The 25467-nt window shown below is 44.9% G+C and overlaps 1 protein-coding gene and 1 long non-coding RNA gene across 3 annotated transcripts in view; one reads left to right on the top strand and one right to left on the bottom strand.

The window, feature by feature from the left end:
- CD82 (CD82 molecule) overlaps nucleotides 1–12969 on the top strand; it is a 71880-nt gene extending 58911 nt beyond the window's left edge. For both annotated transcript variants that reach the window (XM_082226497.1, XM_082226498.1), the window contains 4 exons: nucleotides 5014–5121; nucleotides 8126–8314; nucleotides 9381–9464; nucleotides 10847–12969. In XM_082226497.1, coding sequence (XP_082082623.1) covers nucleotides 5014–5121; nucleotides 8126–8314; nucleotides 9381–9464; nucleotides 10847–10924 — 459 coding nt within the window. In that variant the 3' untranslated portion in view covers nucleotides 10925–12969. The remainder of the gene's footprint in view (nucleotides 1–5013; nucleotides 5122–8125; nucleotides 8315–9380; nucleotides 9465–10846) is intronic.
- Nucleotides 1–25467, bottom strand: part of LOC309535004 — a 654277-nt gene that overhangs the window by 561973 nt on the left and 66837 nt on the right. The window lies entirely within an intron of this gene.

The following is a 25467-nucleotide window of genomic DNA, read 5'->3' as shown; positions in this document are numbered from 1 at the left end:
TCTGCTTCATAATAGTGGGGAGGCATCTTTGGAAACATCACAGAACTCTTCTTGGCAGGAAGAGTCTGGCACGCCAGTCTCCTCTCCCCTCATGTTGTTTGATAAAGGTGGGCCTACTTCCAGCTAGAATCTGGCTGCCAGGAGGCAAAGCCGGCAGGCCGCCGTTTTCCCCCTCTCTCATCCAGTGGTCTGAGTCACAATGTTGCATAGCTGAGTGTTTCGTTTTGTGCAAAGGAGAACTTTCCTTTGGTTAAATTTTAGCTTTCATATGTGTCCTGGGGCCGTGAAACTACCAGTGCAATTTTGCAGGTGGGATTCAGTTGAATAACAGCAAATTCAGGTTTTGCAGTTGAAAGTGGATTTGGAGCTCTTGTGCAACAAGCGCTCTTTCTCTCCTCAGACTTTTTCCCGGAAGGAAAGTGGCAAGAAAATGCCCTGGCAAGTGTTGGGGAGGATAATTGCTTGAAGCAAGGTCTTATGGGCTCAATAAGCAGGTTATCTGGAAGTAAACCAGGCCTACCCAGTACACGCTGCTCCTGTCAGGAATTCCTGTTGCACTTGGGTCCTTCTTCCAGGCTTCTCATAGGCATCTGGTTAGTCACAGCATGATGTGAGAAGGTTGAACAACATGGGCCTTTTGTCTCATCCAGCAAGGATGCTCTCATGATCTCACTTTCAGTCCAGATGATGTTGGACTTCAGTTCCTATTAGCTCCAGCAAACATGAGCCATGGCCAGGGAAGATAGGAGTTGGGGTACAGCAGTGTCTGAGGACGCCATGTTGGCTACCCCATTAGACTGACTGAGGCAGATTATAGGGGCAAGAAGGACAGAACTGGGTGTACCACATGGTCTGCACATCTTATGTTGGCCCACTGTCCTCAGGTGCATTGGAGGATGCTGTCTCACCGCCTATGTTGAAGTGTGACTCTCTGTCCATACAACTGGCTTCTGTCAATGAATGGGGACAGGGTGCCATCTTTGCCTCAGGTAGCAAAATGTCTTCGATCAGCCCTTCCTTTGCCTTGCCTCTTCTCAAAGATACTTTCCCATCAATTCTCATTTACTTTGGGCCAAGCAAGGCATGATATTAAAATGCATGTCTGCATTTAATGTGCACTATATGGAAATTATTGGGAGCCCACTCAGGCAGAAACTGGGGTTGGAAGAGCCTCTGTTTCTGGAATTTGACTTGTAGTCAGTGAGGTAGTATTAAATGGAAACTTTTGACCTCTCTTGCTTTTCCATGGTATGTATGCAAACTCTCATCAAGGGGAAATTGTGAAACATTTCATTGTTCCTGTCTGATCTCATAACTGGGGCTGCCAGACAGTAACCCAGACGCCTGTACCATACATAGCTCGGGATGTGAGCTTGTGCTTCACCTACTTGACACTTGCTGGGCTCGTGCCTCAGGAGTCCTCCCCAATGATTCAGTGACACAAACGGGCCAAAGAAAAGCTGGCTAACTTCTTCTTCCAAAACCTCCAGCTGTTGGCAGTACCCTGTAGATACTCTGTACTAGAAGGAAGGGCTTGTTCTCGGTTGCTGTCCCTTCCTGTATATTCTTGACCAAGATCACCCTCCTGTGACAAGCAGGTACCCTTTTTTAGGGTTAGAATATACACCATTAGCATGACTGTGTTCTTTGTGCCATTGGACCAGTCAGGTGTTCCCGCTCTGCTCTCGGAATTAGGTTTATGCTTTCCTCCCCTTTTTGGTTTCTGTTCCCTCGTGTCTCATTTCTTTGCTCCACATCCCACACAGATCCACACTTGTGGCCCTTCACTCTTTCAAAGCTATCCTCTGAATAGTATCCTGCTGAGGGAGACACACACAAAACCCTGAGATGTCATGCACATTTCTTGCTGTGACATCTCTTCGCAGGGGAAATTGCAAATATGCAAATGGAGGGAAGAGGGGAACCTGTGGACATGAAGCTCAGTGATGCAACACACCAAGCCACTGTTCAGGTGGAACATCCTTGTGTTTTGTTAGGTGGCTGTGGATTCATTTTTTTAACAGATTAAGTGTGGGCTCAACATGCTAATAATCTGATTTAATATCCAGGCTATTTTTAACAAGAGGTGAATGTTATTTTCTTTTTTAAAAAATAAATGTTTTATACTGTATCACACACAGAAGCAACTAGTGCAAAAGATATTCTTGGTGTGTGTGTGTGTGTGTATTACTGTGTTATTTGGGGGAATTGCAGGGAAGACATTGAATTCCTATGTGGCCTGTTCTTTTTTGGAGAGGAAAAGGCTGAATGCATTTGGAAGTCATGTCATCTACTTAACCAGGAATGGAGAGGGGGTTGGGAGCTACAGACTGTAGTTGCATGACAAGGAAAAGGCACAGTACACATACATAGACATTGGACTAATCCATGCATTTCTAATTTCATTCACACATGACACTAAAAACTGGTTCTGGGGCTAAGGTCTGGTGAGCCCACACCTAGGCAAAGGGTACAGTGCATCATGCCCACATCATTTGGGTGGGAAAGCATCACTTGCCACTGACAATCTTGAAACTCGGACCTTTTCGGTTTTCCACATTTTGAGTCTGTAGCATGTAAAAGTGGTCTTCTCTTTTTAACACAGCAGAGGGGAGGGACAGGCTCCTTGCCTTTGTGCCATCTATGACTTAGGACAAAGGCAACCAGGACCAATTGCATTAGCGGCAGGAACCAGGTCAAGTTGCTTTGCTGCTCATCCCTCCTTTCCTCCCTGGGAGGAGCTGGGGCGAGAGGCAGAGAGCTTGGCCATGTAAACTGAGTAACAGAGGGCCAGACGTCAGCTGGGAGTGATTGTATGATTCTCTTCCATCTGACTGCATGGCCAGGAGGAATATATGAACAGATGCAGCCTCCTTCAGAGCGGCTTTGCTCGGAGGCAGTCTGTATGCAGCCACCACCGAGAACAGCCTTGCTCGGTTGTATGTCTGAGGAGAGTGCGAGCTTCATTGGGGCTGAGCGGGGCTGCCATATGGAGATCTATTTGACTGGCTGCCCTGTGGAAATTTGACCTAGTTCTGAAAGCCCATTACAAATGCTTCAAGTGCCAGCTTTGTCCCCAGCGTGACACTCTCGAGCTTGTACAGTCGAGTGCTGGGTATTTTGTGCTTGCAGAATTCGGAAGAGGAGCTTTATTTAAAAATAGCTTGACAGGGACAGGCTGGCAGTGTGGTTTAGCGCAGTAACTGGGCCATCCCACTAAAGTGAGCTCATGAACTGGTGTAAGCTGCAGTCAGAGAGATCTCCCGCTTTACTGGCCTAGACAGGCACAGTAATCAGATCTGGGGGGGAAGAAACCTGTGACCCAGTTGCATTGCCATCAGAGGAAATTTGCTTCATTTGCAAATCTGGAGGTTCACTAATACACATCTATTGATCATCTATATCTATCTATCCATCTGTCTATCTATCTGTCATTCATCTACCATCATCATCTATCTATTTTTATTGACTTACAGAAATATGTACAAACTTGCACATAACCATACAAACAACAACAAAACCATACACAGAGCATATTCAATGTAAAAACAAAATAAAGAGATACAGTTACATATGACCACATTTTTAAGATGAATTCATATAGCCCAACCGCAATGAGGAGTGAGTCATGGGAGCAGTACTTCTATGACTCTCCCTATTTATATAATAAAAATATGGGTACCAGTGTGCGTCAAAACTGTCTCATTTGGCTTTGCTCCAGACCAGGCGTTCAGATAAAGCAATGTCCCATATATTAGTAAATCATGCCTCCCACATAGGAAGTTTTGATGATTTCTTGTATTGGGCTATTGCCAGTTTGGCTGACAATAGTAACATAAGCATTAGGTTTTCTTAAGTTGCAGGAAAATTGACATTGTTCTCTAAAGAAAGAAGGGCTATGGAGGCAAATACTGTTAAATAGCTGCTCTCGTTGAAAAAACCCAGCTTCAGAATGGCTGACTCTCCTCACATTCCCACCACTAATACGGTAATTTTGAGTTAACATCCTCTGGGAGGATCCTGACTTGAACTGGTCTCCTGTAGCTATGATTCTTATGGCATGAACCAAGGGTGGGGAGCCCCGGGAGTGGGGAGGGGGTGAGAGGTGGAGTGCAAAAAATGAGAGTTGAGCGGAAGGTGTTCAAGATGTTTTCAAGCTGAGGCAGCCAACTGACCACTCTCTCTACAGAGCCTTCCCTCAGGAAAGGAAGCCTCTCTCTACAGAGCCTTCCCTCAGGAAGCAGGAGTGGGGAGGGGGAGGATGTTTGTAGTTGCTTGACCCAGTATGGTGCCCACCCTTCAGAAAATGATGATTTGTCTGAAGAGGAGATGATCTAGGGACTTAGCCAGGCCATCCATAAACCATACATCCTTGCTTCTTATGAAGCTCTGGACTGTGTGTGTGTGTGTGTGTGTGTGTGTGTGTGTGTGTGTGTTCACTACATGTTTAGAAAGGTTGCAGCTTTATAAATTGGTTGTGCCTTTTAGCTGAACCTAATACTGTATGAGGGACATGGGTGACGCTGTGGTCTAAACCATTGAGCCTCTTGGGCTTGCCGATCAGAAGGTTGGCGGTTCAAATCTGTGCGACTGGGTGAGCTCCCGTTGCTCTGCCCCAGCTCCTGCCAACCTAGAAGTTCGAAAGCACACCAGTGCTTTCGAGGTACCACGGGGGTACCTCTGTGGCAGGAAGGTAAACAGCATTTCTGTGCACTCTGGCTTCCATCACAGTGTCCCGTTGCGCCATAAGCTGTTTAGTCATGCTGGCCATGTGAACCAGAAAGCTGTCTGTGGACAAATGCCGGCTCTCTCAGCCTGAAGCAAGATAAGCGCCACAACCCCATAGTTGCCTTTGACTGGACGTAACTGTCCAGGGATCCTTTACCTTTACCTTTCATACTGTATGGTAACCTGCATGTGTTCAACATGGGCTAAATGACTTTTTGAAATCTGTTGGACAAAGAGTGAGTGATCAATACTTAACCCCCCCTCTTTTTTTTTTTTATTCATCAGCTCAGGAAAGAACTGGATATGATTGCTGGCAACCTCATTCAGAATTACAATCCCTATGACGACAAGAATAGGACCCTTGAGAATGCGTGGGACTATGTCCAGTTGCAGGTGAGTGGTCATGCAAGAGTTGATCAGACAAGGGGGAAAGGCTGGCTAATATTCAGTGCTGTGAGGGAGCTGTTATTGGCACTCTCTGCAGAGATACTAGGGATTTGGACACAAATTAATTCATAAACAGTGCTGTTTGAAGGCAGCAAACAGATATAAGTTGGAGGAGGGAGCCCTTTGGGGTTCATTCCCTACCATAGGGGCACACTCCCTACCATATTCTCTGCGTGGCCCCTCTGGGGGATGTGCAAAAGGGTGGCCACCTGAGAACGGGCAGATGCAACATTATTATAGCTTGATCAAAGTACTGGAGGCAGTAGCCTCATTACACTCTTATTTGCTCACCTTTCTTTACTGCTATGAGCTTATGGAAAGGCACAAGCAAGAGCCACTTCACTCAGGAGTTATTTTACATGGGCTTGGGGGGGGGGTGAGGGAGAGAGAGGTGTTTGCATGGAACACGAAACCATGGTTTATTTTAACCAGTGCTATTTTTCTAGAAAAAGAGGTGCAGGCACCCACCATGAATGCCTCTCCTGTTCTCTTATAATGGCAATGGCACCCACCTGAGAGGTGCCGGAACTGAGTTCCAGTGAGTTTAAGCTGGAAAAAAAGCCCTGATTTTAACTGTGGTTTGTTCAACAAATCAAGTGTTGCCTCACACAATGAACAAGCAAGCTTTGGCTTTGCTTTGGACCACATGCCACTGAGCTTCCAGCCCCAGAAACCTGTGATTGCATGAAGCTATGACTATTGAACGTGTGACGGTCATGGTTTGCATACTCATAATGACTCACTTTGAGCCACCTTGGGTTTGCAAACGATGGCAGCAATCTGCGCCCCCTCTCAGCTCAGTGGTGGTCCTACGCCTCCAGCTGACTGGCGTGTGTTGTCCCCAGATCAATATTAAGTGACACACATGTGAAGCGCGTGCGTGTGTGTGTGTGTTGCTGAAGACAGAACTTTCCTGGTATGTGATTTAATTCCAAGGAATATTTCTAGATGCAGTGGAGGTACAAGTGTGTGTGTGTGTGTGTGTGTGTGTGTGTGTGTGTTGTTTTAAAGCAAATCCTTTCAGGAATCTTGAAACTCTTTTCAAATATTATATAAATAGCTAAACCTCTTGCTTTGGGGACAAGAAGGCCAAAACCCTTCTGACTTCCATCTGGTGTGTGTGTGTGTGTGTGTTTCTTGGCAAACGCTTTGCATACATCAGGCTTGCACGACTCGGGACTTGCCAGGCTGAAATTGGCTCGCCAGCCATGCATTGTAAGATCTGCCAGATGTTTGGTACCTCTCTGTGTGCTTTCAGGCCCTGGCAGGCAGAACGCAATGCGTGGCTGGTGGGAAACAGCAAAAAAGAAAAACAGGATGCGTTTGGGTTATCCTACTTGGTTAGTGAGCTGCAGTTGGCAGACCTGGTAGGTCACAAGTTGTGCCAGCCTGGCTTTGAGCATTGTGGCAGACAGGTCAGTAGGCTAAAGTTCTTAAGGCTTTATATAAGCATTGCATTGGAACAAACGGCTAGGTTCACATAGAGGTTGCCTCCTTTCTGCTCACCCTACAGCCTTCACTCTCATGTGTGTGTTCTGGGCAAGTGCTTCCATGCTCATTGAGCTACGAGTGAGCCTTCAGTGTCTTATACAAAGAATGGAGCAAGAATATGAAAAACTGAGCAAAAGTTTTTGAACTTGTGGCTCTCTTTTGTTAAATCTAGGTACTCAGTAATATACTGGCTCTGAAACTTCATGCACATAGTCATAATAACAAACAGCGCAACTGTTTTCCATGTTGCGCGCGCGCGCGCACACACACACACATATACACACACACACACCCCACACACCCTCCACTGCAACTAAACATTCAGAACCCCATTTGGCTCTGCAGATTTAAGTCCCAGCTCAGACATAGACATAGGCAACAAATCATGGCTTGGCCATTGTGAATAGGATTTGCTCCCTGGGCTTTCTTTTCCCCTAGGATACTAGGATTTGTTTCCTTGTTCGGGCAAACCATTGGTTGCACCAGAAATGTCTTTCTCTTGCTGCTGCTGCTGCCCCACAATAAATCTGGCTGAATCAAGACCTCCAATCAAATATTTGGGACAGATGGACTTTATCTTGAGACTAATCTGACCTTTAAAGGCCAAAGGTTCCCCACCCCGCCAATAGGCTGTGGGCTAAGACAGCCTTCCCCAAGCATGCTGGCCACGGCTGAGAGGAGTTGCAGTCCAACACATTTGGAGGGTTGGGGAAAGCTGAACTAAGATTTGTCTGTCTGATAGTAGCTTGCTTTTAATATCTTCCTCCCCCTTCTCCTCAGCTGGGCTTGTTTAATTTGTTGGTGGTGAGGAGAGAGTAGGTGACAAGCGCCATCTTCTGGTGACTTGCTGTCTTAACCCTTGGCATTCTGGTTTGAGGCGGCATGTACGAATGGAGCCTTCTATTGAAATTACTAGCACTCTGAAAATTCAGAACTCTGGGTTGGATCCAGAGGCATGAGAGCAGAATTAATTCTGGGATTGCAATGTTCTATGAACTGATGTGCGAGAGGCTGCAGAAGACAACATGGGTTTATTCAGCTTGTGTCTGTTTCTCATTTTTACAATCTTAAATTCATTAAATTAAATTTCTGCAGCAATTTGCAATATTTTTTAATAATCCTCATGAAAATTCTTCAGTATTTTAGTGTGCTTTTCTCCTTTCATTCTGGACCAATGCACACATTTTTGCAAGCAGTTTCTCCTAATATACTACATTTACGTATATGTTATTTTTACCAATAGATTCCTTATTATGTGCCCTGTCCCCTATATGCATTCCTGTAAACATTGTTCGGTTGGAGAACCGCATAACAAAATGCAGTGTGAATTTTGAAGGTGGCTGTGTTTTGGTTCTCAGATTGTTTTAGAGTTTCAATTTGATAGATTTGGCTTCCGTGTGGACGGAATCGAATTCCTCCCCTACTTTTAAGATACAGTGATTTCTTTCTTCAATGGCAGCTGTCTTGCTGTGGCTGGGCTGCACCAGAAAATTGGAAAAACAACACTTTCCTCCAGGACGGAAACCAGACATCCTACCCTTGCTCTTGCGGCAATGACTCGACTAACTCCCTCTCAGAAACAGGCTTCTGCTCTTTGGGTACTGTTTCCAACACCACAACGGTTGAGGACTGGCCTGTTAGAAAGCAGGTGAGTGTGTCTAACTTAATGGAATCCCATTGCAGGAGGTTGTATTAGAGCAGGTGTAGCTAAGCCTCAGTTTAGGGGCCTGATCTGCCACCTCAAGCAGTTTTTCCTGGCCATCCAACACCCGACCAATTTGGTGGCAGCACCAGAAAGGAAAGGGGGAAAAAAGAAATAGTTTTTTAAGTAGGTGCCTGGATGAAGAGGCAGTTGCAAATTGCTGCCTCCCCTGTTGTCAGGTTGATCATTTGAGTGGAGAGCGTGCAGCAGTCCCTCTCCCCCAACTGATCCATGCAGATCAGCTGAGGAAGGGAGGGGTGTGTGTGTGCCTCTGTATGTTTTCATGCGGGTGTCCGGGGTGGTCACACCCAGGTTTGGCCAGTCCAACCTCAGGCATGAGGCTCCCAGCGGATTTATCAAGGTTGAATGTTGTTGGGATTTGTCCAAGGAAATGGGGCAATTGGCAGGCCCCCAGCTAGCTCGAGCCCACCGGCCAGCAGCCGGGCGATCTCCGGTCCTTGAATCAGCATGTAACTGTGACTCAAGCTTCAGAAACCTTCAGAAGCTGAGCACACAAGCCAGCAGAGTAAACTCTTCGCAACAGAAGGGCAGATAGAGGCTGTGTAAAGCGTATTTACAGGCATTTTATTCAGCACCAGGACAAAGGGAAAAACATGTCTTCTCCCCTTCGTGTCCAAGCAAGCGGCATAAGCAAAAGCTGTACACACAACGGAAGTTCCCAGCAAGCTTTGCTGGAATGTAAACAGACATGTGACATACAACAACTCCACATATCTGTTAAGGTGGAACTGAATATAGTAACAAATGTGGCCCTTGGCCAATAAAGTGTATCTACCCCTGTATGAGAGTTTTCCTGACCATAAAGAAAGATAGTAAGCTGGAAGATGCCAACAAGGTGCAGGCTGTGCTGTTTCACAATACTAAGATATTGCTGTTTTCTGTATTGACCTAACCCCACCTTGCTAATAAGTGGGGAAGGGGAGTGAAGATCCTTTTGCATGGTATTGAATGCTTGGCAAGTCATTTTTCTCACCCTTTTGTTTACTCCCAGGGCTGTCGGGAAGGTGTGCAGAATTGGTTACAGGAGAATCTTGGCATCATTCTCGGAGTCTGTGCAGGGGTTGCTGTCATTGAGGTAAGATTCCCCCCCCCCCCGACACACACACACACACACACACACACACTGTTTTATAGAATGCATCCTGGACGGATGGATCTTGTACTTAGAAGCAAGGGACACAAGGTGTGTGAGCTCCACACACCAACATTGCTCATCTGGCCCCATCATTACAGTGCTATGCAGTTGTGGTGGCTTCTGAGTTGTAGATGCTTCAGCATCTCAGAGCAGCGTAAGCGTGTGCAGAGTCTGGACTGTAATGTGGCAGGAGACTGTTGTCTCGTGCTGACAACTCCTTTGTCATTTCTTACCCAAAACACTTGCTGGAAGTTAACACTTTTAAGACTGCGTTGCTTACTCTGCCATTGTTTTCTCTCATGCAGGGGTCTTGTCAAAACAGCCAGTACTGCAGTTAGATGTAAAAAAAAATCTAGCCTTGCCTAATTAATGGAGTATGCTGTCAGGGACCGTGCTGAGGAGGGCTGCACTGAGGAGGAATGGTGGGAGCCTCCTGCTCCCCCTCCCCCTGCTCCTGAATCTTCCCAGGAGCAGGAGGACAGTGTAGATTTGGAACAGTGGTTTGCAGAGAGACATAGTTCAGAAGGCAGAAGCTGGGAAATACTGGATGGGGAACAGCTAGGAGAGGAAACATGGGAAGAGAGAGGGTTAACAGATTCACAGTCTCTGGACAGCATTCCTCCACCAACCTCCCCAAAGTTGAGAAGAGCCCAGAAAGTGGCAGAACAGAAAGCACAGAGGGTGCAAGCTCAGATTACGAGACATAGAAGTGATGTAGATTAATAGGGACAGAAGGGGGTGGGCTCCTTAATTGGGAGCACCGCCATTATTAGTAGATGTGTTCTCTTGCTGTGATTATTAAAGTTTTTAACCTGTAAGAAGACTCCTTTTCCTTTGTTCTGCTTATCTACTGCCATGGGGGAGGAAACTGATTCCCTGAAGCCTGACATCTGCTACTCATGAACTGAACCTGCAACGCTAAAAGGCTTTCTTTCCCAGTTTCACTTTATTGCAGTGCTCAGCTTAACAATAAAAGTGGTTTTTTTAAATGAATAAAGAAGGGGGGGGACTACCGATTATTTTTATCTTATTCGTTAAATGTATAGCTTGTCTTTCCTCCTGAAAGTGGGCCGAGGCAAGAAACAAAAGATAAAACAATGTCCGGTGTGGTACAGTGAGTGCAGTATTGGACTGGTCTGTGGATGACCAGGGTTGAAATCCCCACTCAGCCATGAAGCTCCTCTGGCCAGCAGCTGCCTCTCTCAGCCAAACCTACCTCACAGGGCGGGGAAATGGGAATTAGCACAGGGATCCTCCAGGCCTAGGGTGCTTGGAACCAACCATCTCTTTGACCAGCTTCATTTTTTGCTTACTCTTTGTAGCTCCTGGGGATGATTCTCTCGATCTGCCTCTGCAAGAACATACACACTGAAGACTACACCAAAGTGCCCAAGTACTGAGACTGCTGGCTTCAAGAGCTGTCCCGGAGCTAACGGGGCATTTCCTTCCTCGTACCCAGACTGTCTTCATCACTTACCATTCCTCCTGTGGCATCCAGCATTGCTATGGATCAATTAGGCTGCACCGCGGCTATGAATTCTCTGAGGGATCGGGGGCTTGGGCAGCCCCTCCTGTCTCTTGACTGTTTTTCTACGAAGCTGGCCAATTTAAAGTCTTCCTCCGCTCGTGTGATGCCCTGCACCTTTACTGCCAGCAGCACGCTAGACAGCCTCTTCTTTGTTTTTATCCACTTCTGACCCCTTGTGACTAAGCGTAAAATGCTCCTTTTTCTTTTGCAGCTGTCTGCTACCATTGCTTTGTGTATTAATTTCCACTAGGAAGAACTTTGGGGGGCTTTAGCTGTTGTTGGTGGTTTGGGGGTCTCTCCTAAAGAAATACATGCAGTAGAAAGGACAATCCTTTCTCTAACTGACACCCTGGCCTTCCTTAAACTCACATCCTCAGATCTGTTGAATTGTGTCTCTTGAATAGTTTTGCATAGTTCTGCTATAGTCCCTCCCCACCACAAGACATGTTCCCTTTTCACTTACTGCACCATCTTCAGTGACTTCAATCTGATGGAGGAGTGGCCCAGGCCCAGGCTTATGATGTCACCAGCTAGTAGTTACAGGGGTGTTGACTTGGGAGATTTGATTTTTGTACAAAACAAAACAAACCTTTTCTTCTCTGCCACACTCTTCTTCCTTTCTGAATCTGGTTAGCTTGGAGGCACTTTAGAGACCACACCCTATAGCATACGTGAGTCTGTGCAGGCTCACTGGAATATGTTCTTTGGTTGCCAACTTTTTTTAGAGGTGATGCGTAATAATGTGTTGTGGTAAAAGAATATCTAGGATCGATGGCTTTTTCATACCAGTGGTGGCGGTGGAGCATTTGCTCTGACCCTTTGCTTGTGTAGCGACTCCTTCCTGTTAAACTAAATCTCTGTTTGGGTGCCATCTTTAATTCAGAGACTCATTGCAGCAGGAAGCCTCTGTCTCGGTGTTTCACTGGGAAATATGTTTTGTACCCAACAGCCATGCTAGATTCTGCTCCAGGACTGAGAGCAGGGAGGGCAATGCATGAGGGGAATCCCTTGCTTTGGGGACAGCAAAACTCCGGTAAGGCCTGTGGAAAAAAGAGGGGCAGGTGGTAGTCTCATCCAGGTTAAGTGATTGCTCCTGAGCCACACGACACCCACTGACTGTTGCATGGAAGGCTTCCATTTTAGCACTAAGATGGCACTTAATGTAAACTTTCAAATTTGGACAAAGGATTTCCTCTTTTTCCCCCCCCATATGCTGAGAGTCCTTAATCTCCTTGAATGCACAGGCCAGCAGGGCGCGTCCTAGCACAACACAGGAAGACTCGTGGAGGGGAGAGTCTACAAGAAGGCATGAACGATTGCCCTGCGTGGAGATTTTTTAACAGGCTTGAGGTGGTCTAAAGTACAAGTCCCAAAGCTGAGAAGAGCCTCTCATATCTCCATGCACCCCAGAAAACATTTGCTCCTAGTTCTTAAATAATGACTGGTGGTGACAAATCCAAGAAAAAGCTATTAATAATTTGTTTTGCTTTGAGGGTAGAGTTAAGTGCAGGAAGAGCACCATCAAGGAATCTGCCTGCCCCATGTAGAGTCCCTTCCTCATTTAAAAGCAAACAAAGCTTGCAAAAGGGATTTCCCTGGGAGTGATTGTTCTTGCTCTTCTCACCTCCAGCCTGGTCTTTCCTTTTCCCTTTTCCTTTTTTCTTTTTTTGGAATTGATTGTAAAGCTAGGTTTTATATTCACCTCTTGTGCTTCGATTGACAAGCCGCTTCAATTGATAAGCTGTTTATGCTATGGTTCTTCTCTCGGATTCAGCGCCGAGCGGAAGGAAAGCTGAGCCCCTCCTGGATGTCTCCTTTTGTTTTTAGAAACCTCTTCCAAATGGAAGAAATGCATGTACAGATTTAAACAAGTAATGGGTGGGTATTTCAGTAATAAAAAGATTTGCTTAAAAAAAAGGTGTCTTGTCTTTGTGTAACATTCTATTGAAGTGGCCTTAAATATGTTTAGGGTGTTAAGAGAAGAACGGGGATCTGTACTGTAGAATAGCGAGTGCCAACATTGCTTATGCTGATTAGTTTTCATTTCACAAACAGAACTCGTGTGTGTGTGTGTGTGTGTGTGTGTGTGTGTGTAGTTCATATACAGTGGTACCTTGGGTTACATACGCTTCAGGTTACAGACTTCGCTAACCCAGAAATAGTGCTTCAGGTTAAGAACTTTGCTTCAGGATGAGAACAGAAATCATGCTCCGGCGGTGCAGCAGCAGCAGGAAGCCCCATTAGGTAAAGTGGTGCTTCAGGTTAAGAACAGTTTCAGGTTAAGAACGGACCTCTGGAACGAATTAAGTACTTAACCCAAGGTACCACTGTATTAAGTACATTTTTGAACAATGGGCTTGATAGGAATTGCAGAACGCTAATCATTCAAACGGCACAAGACATAGGATTGCATTTGATAATGGTGGAAATGCTTGTTACCAAAATCCTTGGATAATGAGCATGAGCAGTCTGGTCACCTTACTCCTACATAACTGTCAACCAGTAATCTTTAGCATGTGTTTACTAATACCATTTCCTATCCACTAGGGGGTGCTGGTGCTGTATGAAAATATACTACTGTATAAGACAGCAGCCCTTCCTCAATTGTCTTGTTCTTGGCATGGAATTTGTTCACTTGGATGCATGTTAACTTGTGTTTAGTTTAGACTATCAATTGGTGTACTTTCTCTGCCCTTTCCTAAGAATTGCTGTTCTTTACACACTCCCCACTGAATTCTTAAGTGCCGCGGGCACTTATTTGGTAAATAAGCCTTCCTAGGGGTTAAGAGTCCAGAAATGGGATATTTCCTGCTCCTGAGGTACAGCTTCTGTACTGTAATTGTTCTTGGAGTGCGGAGGAGGGTGCTAGACCTTACAGCTAATACCTGAACAGTGTCAGTTTAGACAAAGAGGCTAAACACCCAAACTGAATATGGAAAAGTGCAAGATTTTAATGGTGCATAAAGGTGCATGACAAAGGAGTTGAGATGTCCTCTTAAGTAAACCCAATTTTGTGTGTGACAAGATGACGCTGTTTGAAAGTTGTAGTCTGTGATTAGCTAATGCTCACTATAGATCCATGTTAGGACAAACATGGATGATTAAGGGCTTGTGCATGTCCTCTTTCTCCTCCTTTTTTTAATTACTAGGAGGGGGCATAGCAGTAGGCAAAAATAGTTGAGAATCTCATTCCCTCCCCACTTCTCCATTCCTTTCTCCTACAGCAAGTTTGCTCCTGAGGGGTTTAAAAAAAAATGTAAAAATTGGAGAACTGACTTATTCACATTTTAGTGTTGTTTGCTTCTTAAGGACATGGCAACAAAGAATTCTAAAGTTGCTTCCACAGTGGCTATTACTTTGGAAATCACCATTCATCGTTCTCTCACCTTTTGAAGTCTCCATCCAAATCTTCATAAAATTCTGTGTTGTCTTTCTTCTCTCTCTTTCCACCCCTAGGACCTTATTGCTGGTTAATTTCTCCCCTGTTTAAATGCAATTGCAATACCACCCTGTGTAGTGTGGAGGGCAAAACACTATGGAGGGCTACTGTGTCTTTTATTAGAACCTTTCTGTTTGTCATTACTAATCCTGTGTGCACTTTTATTTAGCAAAGGTAGGTCATTACTAAAGAAATGCCCCCTAATAGCTCATTTCCTATTGCAGGCATTAATTAACAGTCAACTCATTAACTTTTCTTTGATTGTTGTGAAACTGTTACTTTGCGATTGAAAAAGGGCAGAAGTTGTAAGGAGCAAATCTAAAAAAGAAGTGTAATATATTGTCAAACATGCAGCCTTGATCCTCAGTGAAGACAAATAAGCCCTGACTGCACTCAACAGTTTCCTATCTATGATCTGAGATGGGCTGAAGTGCATTTGACAAATGTTCTGCGCATAAACCCACAGAAATCCCAGGGTGGTGGTCTCGTTTGAACACAGAGCAGATAACGTTCTCATTCCTCAGGACGGATGCATTCCCTCACATTTTGAAATCGGCATGATAAATGGTTCTTTAATGACCTGAGTCATTATGGAAGCGCATTGTGATTTCAGATTCCTGATTTATTTCAGAGCAAGCCTAATCGTGTAGAATAAATGCATCCAGATGATTGAGTGGGTTCAGCTTTGGTCACAGTGTCTACAGATGACATAATATCCCATTATGGCTCCAGAGTCAGGAGGAGGAGGGCTGTGTTGTGCACGCCATAAAATTAAGGGTGGTTTGAAGAAAAAGCAGGAGACTTTTTTCCTAGGATTTTTGGTACGATCATTTTTAAAACAAAAGGTGTTTATGGCCTTGGCTATATTGTGACTATATTGGCCATGGCCTTGTTCTGTAATGTAGTGTCTCCAGCCAAAGTGGATTGTTGAATTTCAGCATGGGTGGGACCATCCCTCCAGAAACCTTTTCTCTCTCCCCTCCCCTCTGCATTTACTAAAGTCCGGATGTAAATGGGCTAAAGTTGCCTTGCTTTGTGCCTGCAATCGTTTTAGCATGAAGGCCAAGTACGGTCTTTATAAAGAGCAAGGACTATCAGCTATCCTGTGCAGAAGCCACAGCCTATTCCCCCAAGAGGTCTGGCCAACATCTTCTAGCTTAGTGTGAGCCAAAGTTCCCATGTGATGGTTTGGCAGTTGTGGACGAGCTTTCTGGTCTTGCAAGGGTGGTGTGTGTGCTCGTTTGCATCTTTCAACAAACAGTACATGATTGCTTTTTTAAAAAAGGTGGGGAAGTCATGCAACTCCCAGGGAAATGTAGGAAAAGTTAAAAAGAAAAGCTGCCGTACACCAAGTCAGACAGCTGGTGTATCTAACTCAGCATTGTCTCTTGACACCCTAAAATATAAAACAAAAGCACAATTAATAAAAGAAGAGGCAATTAAAAATACACAGGTAAAACAAACAAGTGAAAACCAACATCAGGTTCCTGACAGTGAAGTATTTATCACAGCAAGTCAATAGTCCGCCTAAACAAGAAGGCCTTCATTTGTTTTGAAATTATAAAGACCCAACTTCATTCCATATTTTCAAATTAAAACCAAGGAAGGAGCAACCATGTCTCTTCACGGATGTTGCTGGACTCCAACTCTCATCAGCCCTAACTACTAGCCTTGGTAGCTGGGGCTGATGGGACTTGCAGTTCCCCTAAACTAGACTGAGCCTATGTATTTAATGTGCAGGATTACACTCTTATCCGCACTGATTTTCATCCAGATTCTGACAAATGGGTGTTTGCTTAGGGGGCAGAGAGCCAATAACCACAGAGTCTGTATGGCTATATATCAGCAGGAAATAAGTGTTTCCAATTTCCCAGCTCTTTAAAAATATTCCCCTAAGCAACGTATGCCTCAGTTTTAGGAGTTGTGCTTTGAACAATTAATTTGTTAGCCAGACACTTTTGCTTTTGTACGCTGACGATGCGATACTCCTATCCCGAACAAGAATAGGTTTAAATAGGCTCATAGATGAATTCTCAGCATACTGTAGAAGAGAGCAACTTGCAATAAACTATCAGAAAACCAAAATCATGGTTTTTGCAAGGAAACACAGACAGTACAGCTGGAGGATGGATAACCAGACAATTGAACAAGTCAAAGCCTTCAAATATCTGGGTATCGTTTTCCAGTCGACCGGGTCCTGGGATGTCCACCAAAAATGTGCCAAAGAAAAAGCTGCTCAAAGCATCAAGATGCTGTCCCGCTTCTTCTATACGAAGGGGGGCAGATACATCCCAGCAGCCCTTGAAGTTTATCAAGCAAAACCTCTGGCGCAGTTATTGTACGGGGCGCAAATCTGGACGGGGACCCATTGCTCCAGTCTTGAAACTGTCCAGTCCAAATTTCTAAGGCAAATACTCGGTGTCCCCCCCTGTGTTCCAAACGTAGCATTGCGACTCGAGGCCTGCCTTCCATCTGTGGAAACTCGGACCTGGCAGAGAACATTTAATTATTGGCTTCGTCTTAACCTGAATCCTCCTGGTCTACTGCCGTTAGTAATGCAAGATCCTCACGAAAGCAAGTGGTTTAAATCTGTGCATAAAAAACTCCTTACATGCGGTCTGCACTCACAGTCCCTACTATCAATGGGCCTCATCAAAGCAAAGAGTCTAATAGGCCAGCGCCTGAAAGACATCGAACGACAAAACAACCTGACTATCTTAAAGAAACTGTGCCCATGGTATACCTACTTTCCCCCTTCTCATTTTGACTCTCCAGCCTCATATTTGTCTAAACTAACCATCCCAAAATACAGACGTGCCTTTACATTGGCTAGATGGGATGTTCTTCCCTCTGCTGTACTCGAAGGTCGTTACCAAAAGACCCCATTCGAAAAACGACTCTGCCCATGTGGAGATGGTAACACGGAAACAGTGTCCCACGTCCTTTTTTCTTGCCCTCTTTACAAAGACCTAAGGAATGAGATTATTACTCCACTCATTCTCTCCAACCCCGGCCGTTCAACAGACATTACACTGCATTTTCTATTATCTGATACGAACAGTCAGATAACAGAGAAGGTCGCGAGGTACATCGAGAGAGCTGTGAAATTGAGGGCCACCATCTGAGTGACAGACCTGTTCACCCGACGGACCTCCTTTTGTCTGTTCTTTTCTTCCTTTTATCCCTATTCTCATTTTTAATTTTTGTACAGCTGTGGCCTGTTGGCTTTGCTAATAAAGTTTTGATTTGAGGGTTAACAAGGAGTGACTATTCAAAAGTAAATCTAACTTGTCTCCTTATACCCTTTTAACATTCAGTAAACGTGTGTCCCTATTTTCTAGGGACAGTCCCAGATTTACAATAGCCATCCCAGTTTTTGATTTGATCCTGAAATGTCCCGCTTTCCCTTAGGACGCCCCCATTTTCATTGGAGAAATATTGGAGGGTATGGTGGGACGTCCCTATTTTCATCAGAGAAATGTTGGAGGGTATGTCTTTGCTAGCCACCCCAGAAAACAGGCCTCAGGATGCATGGTAATGGCAGTAAGCCTTCCATTATTGCAAAGGATATGACATTGCCAGATACTCCCAGAAGCTGTGCCAGTGATATTCAGAAGGAAAGGTTTCTGAACGGACACAATCACTATATAGAGCCACCATGTTTAGAGGCAGTATACCCTGGAGAGCAAGAAGCACACCAGGTGACTTTGGGCCAATCACAGACTCTCAGCCTAATTCACCTCACAAGATTGTTGTGAAGAGAAATTGGGAGGTGAGAGGATCTTGCATGCTGCCTTGAGCTCCTTGGATGAATTAAATACATGCAATTTAATTATAGAAACTTGGAGAGGGGTGTTGCCTTCATGTCTTGCTTCCTGGAGGTATCTGGGTCAGCGGCGTAGCGTGGGTTGTCAGCACCCGGGGCAAGGCAAGTAATTTGCGCCCCCTAACCCCTAACCTGCCGCCGCTGCCAGCTTCTTCTTGCTGCTGCCTGGTCTGGTCTGGTGTGGTTCTCTCCCGTGCTCAGCGCTGCGCTGGGCGGCCACTTCACTGTCCCTCCCCCAGATAGTCCCTCGCTCTCTCTCCGCACCGCACGCCTGGCACCCACCCCCTCCACAGTGGGCGGCGACCCAGCGGCTCGGATCGGATTCGCACAGCCAGCACTGCAGTGAGAGAGAGTGAATGAGCCAGGTAGGGGCAGAGAGTTGCGAGTGCGAGCGCCCCCCCAGATGTTGCGCCCGGTGCAGCCGGCCCCCCCTGCACCCCCACGGTACGCCACTGATCTGGCTAGACCTACATTGGCTCCCAGAATATTTCTAAGCACAATTCAAAGTATTGGTGCTGACCTTGAAAGCCCTAAACAGCCTTGGCCCAGTATACCTGAAGGAGCGTCTCCACCCCCATTATTCTGCCCGGACACTGAGGTCCTCCTCCGAGGGCCTTCTGGCGGTTCCCTCACTGTGAGAAGTGAAGGTACAGGGAACCCGACAGAGGGCCTTCTCGGTAGTGGTGCCCTTCAGATGTCAAATAAACAACTATCAGCTTTTAGAAGACATTTGAAGGCAGCCCTGTTTAGGGAAGTTTTTAATGTTTGATGTTTTACCATGATTTTAATAGTCTGTTGGGAGTCGCCCAGAGTGGCTGGGGAAATCCAGCCAGATGGGTGGGGTATAAATAATAAATTATTATTATATAGCCATCACTGGAAGAGGTATACTGGGTTAAGTGAGCTCTTGGTGTAATCTAGCTCACTGCTCTTCCTATTTTCTAACATACATTATTGTAGTGGTACGAAGCCCTCTGAGTGAAGAGGCTTAGGTTACCACAGTGTTTGACATTAGTTCAGTTCACATGCCATGCTAAGTCAAACCATGGCTTGGCATGAATGATTAAATTTGTGGGCACACAAAGAGGAGATTTGGGCCACTTTGCTTCTCCCGGGTCATTTTGCTGCCACGCTTCACTGAGCTAAGCCATGATTTGGCTTAGCAGGTTTAGATGCAGGTATGTGGTCTTGCTCTCTCCAGATAAGCCACAAGTTGTAACCAACAGTTGTCCTGTGGTTTACAGCTTGAGGTTTGTCTGGAAGAGCTAAACCATGAGCCCAGCTTTGGATGACTCCCTAAGCCAAACCATGGTTTAGTTCAGCAAAGCACAGCAGCAAAAAGAGCAGGGTGGGGCCAAGCGGCTGCCATCTTGGAACGGCAGGTTTGTTCATTGGTGCTAAGCCGTGGTTTATCTTAGCATTGTGTGTGAACAATGGAGAATTGCCCCCTATTTAAGCATTAGGATGGAAATGAATCAAAATATTTCCTGTCCAGACCACACTGGAGACCAGATGCACTTAATTCTGTAAACCACCACCCTGAGACCTTTGGGTATAGGGCGGTATATAAATTCAATAAATTATAAATAATAAAAAAATAATTAATTTGTGCCTGGAATTTGTGTGTGTGTGTGTGCTTCTGTCGCTCTTGTGTAAAATGTCTCGTGGCATTTTATTGTTGTCCATTCCCATCAAAAGGGGAAAGTTTGACAATTAAGTCTTTTGGTAGTCAGTGTTTTGTTGAAGTTTAAGACTTCCGGAAGCCCCAGAAAGAAGATGACATTTCCAAACCTCTTTCAGGAAGTTGCTTTGAGAGAAGAGAGGCCCAGCTCTGGACATTGTCCATTCTTTCCTGATTCCTCAGGTCCTCGGGTTGTGCTACACTGCTTCGTTTTCCATTCCAGAGTGCTTTCAGAGACTTATTTGGGTGGCATGGGAGGTAGGGCATTTCGTTGCTGCTCATCAAGAGGCAACTTAATCTCCATCTGGAACTCCAGCCAGCATCTATGGTCCTTGAGTTCCCCATGTCATCACATCCTCTTACTCAAAGGTTTATGAACTTAATAGCTCTCCTTGAATTCATCCTTTCTGCCCAAAGAGCCAGCTGCTCACCAGCTCTAACCCAAACAATGTGAGGCCATAGGATATATCCTGACACCTGATCCTTGGCTTTTAAATGGGAAGCTGCCAAGCAGCTTTTGTTAAGATGTCTTGGCAGAGGTTGGGTGGGAGAGAGAAGAAAGATGTGCTGTGGGGATGGGCAAATCTACCCATTTCAGTTTCTCCTTTTTCCAATCTTAAATTGAGTTCTGCTATTCTTGATACCCTTGCTGTTTGTACAGGGGTATATGGGGAAAGGGACCAACCCTCATATTTTAAACAAATTGGGATTCAGTTTGTTTTCTTCACTGTCCTGCAACACACCATCCCCAATAGTGAGAGAAACAGGGCTGTTCCACTGCATGATGCTGAAAACTGAACCTGTTGAACTTCTCTTTCCGAAGGTGTAAAGGGCAATGTAGCCCGACCAGAAATAAAACAATTTTACAACAGCAACTCAAGTGCTGAAGTGTATGATGTTTTCTGTGTTTTGAGACAGCTTTAAAATTGTTTTGTTGTCTCTTTTTGGTTATGTCATCTACTTAAGGGAGCAAGTTTCACTTACACAGAAAAGTGTGTTTTTAAAATGAAAAGCCACACTGGAGGAAGGAATTTAGAGCAACAAAATGAAAAGCACAAAAGGGTTAAGCACTCCCTCTTTTCCCCACTACTTCCCTGCTCTAAATTCTGCTCCCAAACACCTACAGTGGATTTTAAAATGAGAAATAACAAAGAGTTAGGGCTCACTTAGAGTCTTTACAGACTGCCAGTACTTTGCAGGAGGGTTTCAGTGCATCATAGGAAATTTAAGTTCGGCAATTAAAGTAAATTAAAGCATCTGCCACCCTAGCACAACGCACCCACATTTAGAAAGAAATTGTTAGGAAAGTGACAACATGGAAATGTGTTGAAAAATGTGGAATGAACAAATGGTTAATCAGAAGTCATATAACCGCCCCACAAACAAATCACAACAGTTGCTCAATAAAGACCAGGTGCAATCTAACCTCTGCATAAACTTTGTGTGAGCAGATCGCGATGAATGCTTCATAAATAAGTCCCCTGCAGGAACCGTTATTCATATCAGTGTGTGGCATGCATTTATCCCCTGGGTTTCAGTTCTAAAATGTGACTTCTTAGTTCTGTTTCTTGTCCCAGAGGATCAAGATGACTCTTTGTATAGTTAACAGTGAGAAACGGAGCTTGAGGAATTCAGTCGCTTCAGAGAACTTCAGATAATGAGAACTGTTTGAGGAACAGGAGTGTGTGCCAAATCCCATTTCTTCCTCCCAACTTAGTTCCATCTCCAGTCCAACATTAACACCATAGAACGTTTTTAAAAAAATGCTTCCCAGGCACAGAATTACTAAATTATTCCAGCTCAGGCACAGCCAAATCATTGCTAATTATTATTATTAGTCTGTGTTGGGAAAACTCCAAATACAGCCCTTTACTACAGATTTTTCACTCACAGGCTAAAGAATGGGGATTTTCTAGTTGTCCGCACCCAGTGGGTTCTGGTCTGGCTAATCTCACTATAATCCCTTCCTCTGACTTTCAGCTCAAGCTAAAAGCAGAATTATGGGGGAGAGGTGTAATTCTATTCATAAGGGTGCTGTCAAGTGCTGGAAACAATTATTTGAGATACAAATCACAGCTCTGTAGAACAGAAAGAAACTGAATCGCATGTTCTGGTTCTTTCAAGACTCTTCTGAAAGCTGTTGCAAAACACCTTCAGCCAGAGGGAAGGTTTTCAGAGTGACTGTTGGTTCTACTGATGTGCATAGGAATCACATCTCTCCAACTATTATTCAGACCCAGCTGAAAACAAGAGATCCTCAGTGGAACTGCATATGTGAAACTTAACAGCTGGAAGCACAGAGCATTTGAAGTCAGAATTTAATGCTCCAGAACAGGAGTAGGGAGACTTGCTGGACTACAACTCCCAATAGCCCCAACTATTGACCATGCTGGCTGAACTTGATGGGAGTCGGAGTCTATCAACATACTGTGGGTGCTCCACCCCTGCTCTGGAAATTGTTTAGGCAATGAACAGTGAGTCAGGGTAGCAAAGGGATGGCAAGGAAGAGCAGTGTTCAGGGCTGGACCAAGACATTTTGCTGCCTGAGGTATCAAATAGTTCACCCGCCCATAGAAATAATGTTGCAGCAGCAACAACAGTCTGTTTGCTGGCCTTCCCTAATCTATTGGTTTTTCTGTAACAGACTAACATGGCCACACCACTGGAAATTACAAAATACAAATATACTGTGACTGGAAGCTGGGAGAGCAAGCAAAGCATCAGGGCATATTTTGGAGGAGCACCTGCTACCCCTTAGAGCCATTCCTCTAAGGCAACCAAGCTGGTTGGAAAGCAAAGAGAAGGATGCTGGCAAGAATGCAACATCCAGCAGGCAGGCAAACTCCTGGCAACAACAACAGTGATAGTGAGGTTATATCCTGGAGAGACTCCCTAATATGCTCTGGTAGGAACCCACATGCATCCTGGGGAAGGAAACAGCAGCTGAAGAAAGCCCAGAGAACAGACAAAACAGGAAAGGGAGAAAAGCTGAATACCACAGCAAGCGAGGGGCGCCTTCAGTCAACAGCATCATTACCTGGAACCCTCTAGCCTCTGATCCTTCCTTCTCCCCTTCCTGTTTGTCTGTTGCGCACCTCAGCTTTTGCCAGTAGGTGTCCCCAATCTCTTGACACAAAGGCTCCACTCTCTACAGCGCTTTCCTTTCTTGAGGGGACCATGAGCAAAACATAACATGCGAATGGGCAGATTTCAGAGCAAGATCAGATACTATGTAGTGTTAAGCTGGAGATGCCTTTATTTTTCTTTAAAGGAAGGGGAGAAGAAGTAACTGCAGCAGTTCCATATGTTAAAATCGACTTCCAGTTCTAATAATAGCTTTGCACTTATCACCTGTTTGTGTAATGCAAGATCTATATGCTGTAAAACAATGCAACCAACAACCTGAGAAAATGGGGTTCTCCGGAAATCCTTGAGTGCAGCCTTTTTCTTTTAAAAATTGCCAGACCTGTACCCTCGTTTGGGCATATGCCGGTTCTCTCAGCCTGAAGCAAGATGAGCGCTGCACCCCATAGTCGCCTTTGACTGGAATTAACCATCCAGGGGTCCTTTACCTCAGTAGGGTCTCCCACTGAGTGATGGGCCTTGGCAGGTGCATAACAAGAACAACCCTGCCTGCTGTTCCTAAGCCTTTTACAGAAATTAAGTAGCTAAAACTTGGCATAAAGTTCAACTCAAAGGGAAAAGCTTCACCCACTTAATTTGTGATGTTTGAAGCGCAGGAGCACAGGCTGATAAAAAGGTGGCGACCCTAACAGTGGGAGAGGAGGCAAGGAAGGAACATGGTTGCACGTGACCTCCTGAGTTATGAACTGAGTTGCTAATTTCTAGTGCTAACTAGTTCCTACATTTCCCTGCTGGGTGGGAAAGATTTAGCAAGTTGCCACAGAGCTTGAAAATGTTGACATCTGTCTGAAACAAGGGTGGCTTCCAAGGACAGGAAGTATCACAGGTCAGTAACTCTGTAAAGCTGTCATATGACCTTTGGAGATACCGAGCATCAGCAGATTATTTGTTTTTCTGGCTGGTTATGAGTTTCTCTCGCCTTAACTCCACCTCATCTGCTCTGCTGAGAGAGCATCTCCTTCTGGCTCCTCCTCTCCCTGAACTATTTCTCTCCCAGCCGCTCCTTGTATAAGAACACTGTAACTTTTAAGAAAGGTTCTTGAGTTTGCTTCACCCACGCCTTCCTTCCTATCCCTTTTCCCCTTTGTGTCATGTCCTTTAGATGATGAGCCTGAGATCAAATCAGGGGCAGCCTTGGTATCTACCTACCTACTTACTATCTATCTATCTATCTATCTATCTATCTATCTATCTATCTATCTATCTATCATTTATCTGTCTATCTATCTATCTGCCACTCCAGGAGCCTTTTCAGTTGATGCACTTTAAAATAAACAAATCCAAAAATATTGCTGTTTTGGCTTGCATGGCGGGTAAAGATTCCTGTTCTGTTTCCTGATCTGTAATACTCTCTTCCTTGTGCTTTCTGTCACATCCCTCCCTATGTCTGGAGTGGTTTCCTCCTTTGTATGTCCACAAATTTAAGATTTTAAAATAGGCATTTGATTCTGTTCTGGAGCAGGAAATGGGTGGCAGGTGGTCGTGGTGGGTGTTTGCCAATTTGACCCTTTCCAGGTTTCTTAGCTATGCAGCTGCCAAACCACCTTGGCCTTTCTTCCCAATTTTGCAGATTAAGAGGTAGCAGGCATCCCTATGAAGTTCCTGGGCAGATCTCTGCTTATCTCTGTAGCTTCTCAGTGAGGAAGAAGGATGACTGCTTCTTCTGTTCACCAAAGGCCAATGTCACAGTCGCCATGGCAAGCATGGCAAGTGAGATTTTTGAAGACTGACTATTATGGGGAATTCAGCTGCTGCTGCTGCACTGCAGTGTTTTAGACCTGGTTTGTAGTAATTGTCCTGATTCTGAATACAGTAACATCAGCCCTAGTGTTCACTACAGGCTGTCAATAGACCTTTGATGAAATGGACAGGGAAGTTGCCTTTGGGGTGGCTGAAAATGCCATTGGCAATGCCTTGCTGCATTGCTTGCCCTGCTTTTCCTTGTTCTGCCACCCACATTGAGATCTGCTACACAATCCATGCCACCATAGCTGGAATTTTGCTTTTAAATAAATACATCTCCCTTTATGTTTACACTAAATTGTGAGCGTACCAACATATTTTAAATCTGTTTTGCAGCAATGTACAACTATTCCTCTTTTTGTTTCAAAAAGAAAGAAGGGCTAATTTTAATAATGCTGGTGCCCAGAATGAGTGCAGGAAACAATTTAATAATAATAATAATAATAATAATAATAATAATAATAATAATAATAATAATTTATTTATACCTTGCCTTTTCCCCTGATGGGACTTAAAGAGCCATGTTTGGCAAAGTTCTTCCCCTTTCAGAGTGGTTTAAAATAGCTCTTGCTTTTGCAGTCT

Source organism: Podarcis vaucheri, assembly GCF_965113315.1.
Source record: "Podarcis vaucheri genome assembly, chromosome: 1".
Classification (NCBI taxonomy): domain Eukaryota; kingdom Metazoa; phylum Chordata; class Lepidosauria; order Squamata; family Lacertidae; genus Podarcis; species Podarcis vaucheri.
This window is presented reverse-complemented; position numbering and strand designations above follow the sequence as displayed.